The 6,996-nt window shown below is 48.3% G+C and overlaps 1 protein-coding gene across 1 annotated transcript; it reads right to left on the bottom strand.

Moving 5' to 3' along the window:
• Nucleotides 1–5,052: 5,052 nt before the first annotated feature.
• On the bottom strand, nucleotides 5,053–6,033 carry LOC134367852 (melanoma-associated antigen B1-like). The gene has a single exon (XM_063084534.1). The coding sequence runs from the start codon at nucleotides 6,031–6,033 to the stop codon at nucleotides 5,053–5,055; it is 981 nt and encodes a 326-aa protein (XP_062940604.1).
• Between the last annotated feature and the right edge of the window lie 963 nt (nucleotides 6,034–6,996).

Raw genomic sequence — 6,996 nt, 5'->3', positions numbered from 1 at the left:
CCCTCAAGACAGAGAGCTGTGGCAGGCAAGGTCTGGCCTTGTGAAGGTCGGACCTCACCGGTCTTAGGTGAGCTTCCTAGTGTGACTCGTAGGAGGGACTAAAATTCCTCCTTCTCTTGGCCTGTTACTGTCCGCCTCAGAACAAGGCCCTCATTTCTCTGTCATCCTGAGGAGGAATTGAGGGCTGCCTCTGCTCCACGTGTCATCTATGCCTGCATCTCCCAGGACTAACGGTAGGGGAGAGATTATGTGCCTCCCCCGTTGTTACGAGTTTTTTGTTCCAGCCCTTCCTCAGGGCCCTCACCCAGACCGGTGGCACAATCTGGAAATTTTCCCAATGCTGACTCAGCCAGCCTCAGACCAAGATCCTCACCCCCCACAGTCCTCAGAGATGGAAGTCACAGGGAGTCACATCCATCCACAACTGTCTGGGTATTCTGAGAGCTAACAGCAGGGGAAAACCTCTATGGGACTCCACTGTTCTGGGGTTGGTGACCCTTTTAGTTCTCACTCAGTCAGCGTCTGGTCCTCCACCCTGTAGTGACCTGAGTCCTCTAGAGCTGAAAGTGAGTGGGTGACACATGTGGTTACCCCTTCCTGGGCCTTCCCAGGTCAGAAAGGGGCAGGACTTTGTGGGTTCCTCTCTTTTCGGGATTGGGTGCTCCCCTCAGTCCTCACTCAGTGTCCTTGCACTGAACTCTCATATGACCTAGAGTCCTATCCCCTTATACTATGGCCTTTATTTCCCTAGATTACCCGGAGGATGTAAGAGTTGACTCATCTGGGTAGAGCTGCCTGTGCTCACCCATGGCTGACCGTGGAAGGATTCTGTGATGTTCCTGCTTATACGGTTTGAGTGGTTCCTTCCGTCCTCAGGCTCCTCAGCTTGACCCTTGGCATGACCTGGAATTCCTCCCTGTGCTAGCCTGAGGCTGGCCCCTTAGACCAAGCGCCTCACATCCTTAAGATGGCCAAAAGGGAAGTGAATGGGACTCATCAGGAAAGCATTTCCAGGTCTGCCAAGGACCGATATCAGGGGCAGGGCTCTGTGTGGCCACATTTGCTCTGGGAAGGGTACCATCATCCACATTTAGGGTCATCAACTTCAGTCCTGTTGATTTTTCTTTTTTTCTTTTTATTCTTTTCAAAGATGACCGGTAATGGGATCCCAACCCATGGCCCGGCGTCGTCAGCACCATGTTCTCCCAAGTGAGCCAACCGGCCACCCCTATACAAGGATTTGAACCGGTGGCCTTGGTGCCATCAGCACCACACTCTCCCATGTGAGCCATGGGCCGACCCTCGACCTCAGTCCTCTTAAGGACTAGTTTTCCACCCTCAGCTGAAAGGAGCAGCTCCTATTAGACTAAGGGCTTCACAACCCTGAGACCACTCCCAGATGAGATGAGGGGGCACTTCAGCCTGCTAGCTTTGCCCTGCGTCTCTTAGGGCTGACGGCAGAGGCAGAACACGGTGCATTCCCTCTGTCCTTGGGTGAGTGGACCCCACTCTCTTCAAACATGGTCTCACTTTGACTCCGGACCAGACAGACCTGGAACTCCACTCTCCACTGACCTGAGGCCACGCTCCTCAGACCAAGGCCATCACCTTTCCGGAATCTCCAAAGTAGAAGTCAGCAGGAACCACAATTACTCATGGTTGTTGGGGTCTTCTGAGGAATGACAGCAGGGTCAGAATTGTATAAGACTGCACACTTTTGGAGTTGGTGGTTCCCTCAGTCCTCATTCAGGTTTCTCTCCTTGACTCGGTGTGGGACCTGGGACGCCTCTCTACTGACCAGAGTCTGCCGGCTTCACACCGGGGCTTCCACCTTTCTAAGAAACCAGAGGGGGAATGTCAGGGTGCTGCACTTTGGATAATTCTGCCTGGGAACTCTGTCTGGCCCGCTCTGTTATGGGGAATCTAACCATCAGCACTCAGTGTCCTTAACTTAAATCTAGTTAGGGCCTGTTAGGATCTCGTACCTGGGCACAAGCAAAGCTACTACCACCACTTCAAGGCCTTTACGTCCCTCAGACACCAGGAGGGGCAACAGAGGAAATGAGGGGCCAACCAAGGAAGAAAGCAAGATATAGTTTAGGAGGCCCCTACTGTTCTGGGGTGAGCAGTTCCTCATTTCTCATTTAGGCCCCCTACCTTGATATTTATCACAGGCCGAGATTTCTCCTTCACTGACCTGAGGGTACCACACTTACCAAAGGCTCTTATGTCCCTGAGAACCTTGAAGAATAAATGAGATTCACTGCTTAAAGCTCTGCCTGGGGCCCTCTAGGTCTGACAGTAGGCTGGAACTTGTTTGTTAGTGACCCCTATATTCTAGGCCACTGGTCTCCATAGCCTTTAATTATGGTGGTCCGCAGCTTGCCTCCTTTCTCTGATTAAAAGCTTCGGGGAAATGTCACACCCCATTGAGCAGGTTCTCTCCTGCAAACCTTGCAGAGAATGGCTCTCTGTCCTAGGCTCCATGTGAGATGGGGAAGCTATAACAGAAGGCAAGAGGCCCAGGACAGGTGGTGGGCTGTTAGAGAAAAAACCATTCTTATCTATTCCTTCACGTCACCAGCCACACATAGCCAGACATGTAGCTTTGCTGAGAAGAGATTTAATTTCTACAGGGAGAGGGCAGAGCAGGATGATTTTGTGAGCTCCTCTCCTTTTTAGGTTATCTGACATTGCGAAGGTAGATGATCATTATGTCACTGGATATGATGTTTTCTTTCCTTTATATATACCATCTATTTATTCAACATTATTATTACTCTAGCTGTGTAACACAAAATTGATATGGGGACAGGGTCTTTTTTATCCTCTGAGATGCACTTTGCAGTGGTAAGCAGAAAAATGAATTACAAGATCCAAGGTCTGGCTCAAACTGGGATGAGTGGAACAAAGTGGGCTCTAGACGAATCCTGACCAGGGATCTAGTGCTGGCTTTGTCAATTACAAGCTCATGATCTTGGGAAACTTGCAAGTTATTCATCTGTAAGGTGAGTCTGCTAAGTCATGCCTATCTTTAGACGTGTTGGAGTGTATGCATTGTATATGAAGCACAAAGTATACGGATTAGGAAATATTGGGTACTCAATGAATGGCAGTTATCATATGATTATTTTAGTTTTTATATAGCAGTATTATTGTCTATTTTCACAATGATATAATGAGAAACAATATTTTCAAAAGTCTTGCAAACATTTGAGACAATTTAAGCCTATGGTAGTCCCTTGAATTTAGCAGTCTTGTTTTCAAAGTGTTTTTAGTGAACTCATTCGGGTTCCCCATGATCACTGGATATAATATGACCGATTTTAACACAGAAAATAGTACCTTCCAATCAGACTTGTTTCTGTTTGATGGTTGGTTGGTTTATTTTTATCCACTAGATAGCAGAGAATATGCAGTGCACGGGAACAAAACAAACATTCTCAAACAATCTAAATAAATCAGGTATCTTTTATTCATACTAAAAGAAATAGTAAACGGAATAAGGCCAACGAAGGATTAAGCAGCTTTTACATTTCTGTTTTTTACTTTTTTATTCTCTCCATGTTGTGATCTCAATTCTTTTACTGTGGGGTTCTTGCACATCTCCACGAAAAAAGTTTGCAAACTGTGTTCACCTACACTGAATCCAGAGCGCAGGACACTTTATATCCTGCCCAGGCAGAGATTTGTCTCTGGCTTACCCACAATCACAAAGTAACTTGTAGGAGCAGCTTTCCATAGTGGAAAGAACATTTGTGTCCCCCTCAAATTCATATGCTGAATCCCTAACACTCAATGGAGTGCTATTTAGAGGTGGGGCTTTGGGGGGGCAATTAAGTTTGGTTGAATTTTAAGGTTGGAGCTAAAACTTTAGCATTAGGGTCCCTAAAAGAAGAAGAGGAGACACTAGATCGCTCTCCCTCCCTCTCTCTCTCTCTCTCTCCCTCCCCCCACTCTCTATCTACCTCCTCTCTCTAATCCCACTCACTCTCTCTGGCCACCTCTCTCTATATCTCCCGTCTCTCTCTCTCTGTCTCTCTCTCCCTCCCCCCACTATCTATCGCCCCGCTCTTCACCCCCGCCCCCCTTCCCTCTATCTCCCCCCCATCTTCCTCTTTTTTGTCTTCACTCTCTCCCTCTTCCTCCATGTGAGGATACAGTGAGAAGGCAACTGTCTGCAAGTTAGGAACGGCATCCTCATCAGGAACCGAACCTGCTGGCACCTTGATCTTGGATATCCCAGCCTTTGGAACTGTGAAAAATCGATTTCTATTGTTTAAGACATCCCGTCTATGGTATTCTGTTAACGCAGCCCCAAAGGACTAACTTACAGAGGTCTGTCTCTCAACTCTGAAGCACACCATCTGAGGGCATGGCCACAGCGCACCACTTCCACAAACTCAACCTGCTCACCACCCAGTTTAAATAAAAACTACATCCCTCCGAGGACTTGCATTTGTGCAAAGCCCCAAACAGCCTTATTCAGCAAATTTCCACTAGACTGCATCATAAGGCACACCCTCAACCTCACTCATTCTTGTTACTTTACTGATAGGCCAGAGGAGAGTGCAACATCGTGTATGATGGCAGCTTATAGGTTCAAAAGCTCTATGTGAAGGCAGGCTGCGTCTTCTTTATTTCAGCATCCCTAGTACTAGCACAGAACCTTCCAAAGAGCAGATGCTCAATTAATGTTTTGTGAATAAAAGAGGCAGTAAACATGAAGTCTAATTTATTAAGATTTAGTTTTTCCTACTATCTTGAATAAGCTAAGATAAACAAAGTATGAATCATTTAATTTGACAAAAGACTAACAGAAATTTGAGAAAGCGAGGATTAACTATGTTCTAATTTTATTTCTCCATTGTATTACCCCCTATTACATTTATTTCTCCACTGTATTTTACTCTAGGGTTCTTTCAAGTGTCTAAGAAAATTCCTATTCTTATATCATATTTTCTTATCTGGGTGATAAAAATACAAACAATTAAACAAACAAACAAACCAACAAAAACACAGACTTCAATAAGGGTGAGAACATTTGCTGGACTAATGGTCCAGGAGACCGTGCTTGCATACGAAGATGACATGCCTGGCTGTGTCTATGGCTGAGGCTGTTTCCTCCTCATCTTCCAAAGGCTCTACGTAATGACATAAGGATTCACAGGTGATGATTTCCTTCATCTTTCCCAAATGCTCCAGGACTTCCGTCTCGCTGGTTTCAACGTGTGCTCTTGGACCCCACAGGAATTGATAGCACGGAGGATCACTGTTGGGGACCTGCCGGTACTCTAGGTAATTCAGCCTCACCAAATCTTGAGTGATGAGCTTCCGGGGCTCTCCGTAGATGAGGTGCTTCCTTCCAGCATATACTTTCATCTTATTCAGGCATTTCCAGATGTGTTCCTCAGTGGCACAGTTGCCATTCGTTAAGATCACACCCAGGACAATCATTAGGAGACCGGTCTTGGGAAACCCTCTGCCAGGACGCACCCTCCCGTTGTTGGGAAGTTTCAGTTTGCTGACTAGGTTATACGAGTGACTGGGTAAGTCGACTTCCACCACCTGAACTGCAAAGGCAGCCTCGACGTGTTGGGAGGCCCTCTTGAGGATCTCAGCAAACTGGTGTTTGTATCTACGGTTGATAACCTTCAGCATGTCTGCCTTCATAATGGGCTGCTTCATTCTATACTTGTAGAGCAGGAACTGCGCCAACAAAACAGCCTTCCTCATTAGAGGGTCTTCGCGTGAGTCGTTAGTGGACAGTGGGTCCTCAGAGGTGCTTTTCCTTTCGTCACCTTGGCCTTTGCAACCTTCTTCAGATCTAGTGCAAGAAATGCCTTCAGAAGTAGTGGTGGTGGATGGTGCTCTCTGAGGCCCCTCGGAACTGCTACATGACCCAGCAGCAGGCAGGCTCTGGCTATTATCTCCACAAAGAGAAGAGGAGGGAGGGGACTCCTCTGCTGCCGCTGCTGTTGCCTGAGCACCTTTCTCGCAGGCGTGGAGCTTACTTTTCCGTCTCCGAGGCATGATGACTCTGGGGAGGGACAGTGGGAAGGAGTGCTGGCAGGACGGCTGGTGATGCAGGCACCTGGACAAGAGAGAATTGCATCATGTGAGCATCTTCGGCGACAGAGACCACCTTGGCTTTAACCAAGGCACCCTCCGCAGGTTTCTGTGAAGGCACTTCTCTAGAAACCTACATGGCCTCTGTTCTCCTGGTCAGCCTGTCCCCTGACAACCCTGTGGAGGAACTTAGAGTGTGTTCTAGGCTGCATGGTGCCAGCACTGCCTGGGGTGTACTGAGGAGATGGCCGCAGCCGGTAGTGGGTGGCCCTCTGTTCTGGAGGGGGCGGGTCACTTCAGTTCATCATCTGAATGATCCCGTAAATTGTTGCCAGTACTGGGCCCCCTCTATTCTGCTGCCCTTATGTCGACACCTCAGATCAAAGCCACGTCTCACTGAGACCACAGCGGCAGAAGTGAAGGAGCTCTTCGGCCCTTCATTCCACTTAGGGGGCACCCAGCTGAAAGCCGGGCGGACTCCTCTCTGTCATGGGCTGTTTGGGTCTTCAGTTCTCATTCAAGGAATTCACCTGAGCTCCAGATAGTGCCTGTTATACATTTTCTGCTGACCGGGGGCTGCAACCTCACCCCAAAGATACCATCTCATTTAGCTTTAATACAAAGAAGTGAGGGGAAGCCTCAGTCCGACAGCCCTGCTCTGGGCCTGCAAATGATGAATGCAGGGGTGGGGCTCAGATCCTTTGTGTTCTGTTCACTGCCAGGTGGTCCCATCAACCTTTCCTTTGAGCCTTGCCATGGCCTGGAACCTCGCTCTTCCTGCCAGCACCTCCTGAGGCCCCCTAGTTGGATATGAGGGCCGGCTCACCTCCCCATGGTGTCCCAAGGCTGAGAATAGGGGATGGATTTGGTGGTACCCTCCTCGTCGATGTTCCCCTCAGACGTCAGGGTCAAACCCTCCTACCGTGG

Source organism: Cynocephalus volans, chromosome X (genome assembly GCF_027409185.1).
Source record: "Cynocephalus volans isolate mCynVol1 chromosome X, mCynVol1.pri, whole genome shotgun sequence".
Classification (NCBI taxonomy): domain Eukaryota; kingdom Metazoa; phylum Chordata; class Mammalia; order Dermoptera; family Cynocephalidae; genus Cynocephalus; species Cynocephalus volans.
The sequence above is the reverse complement of the archived record's forward strand: the minus strand, read 5'-3'. Positions and strand labels throughout refer to the sequence as shown.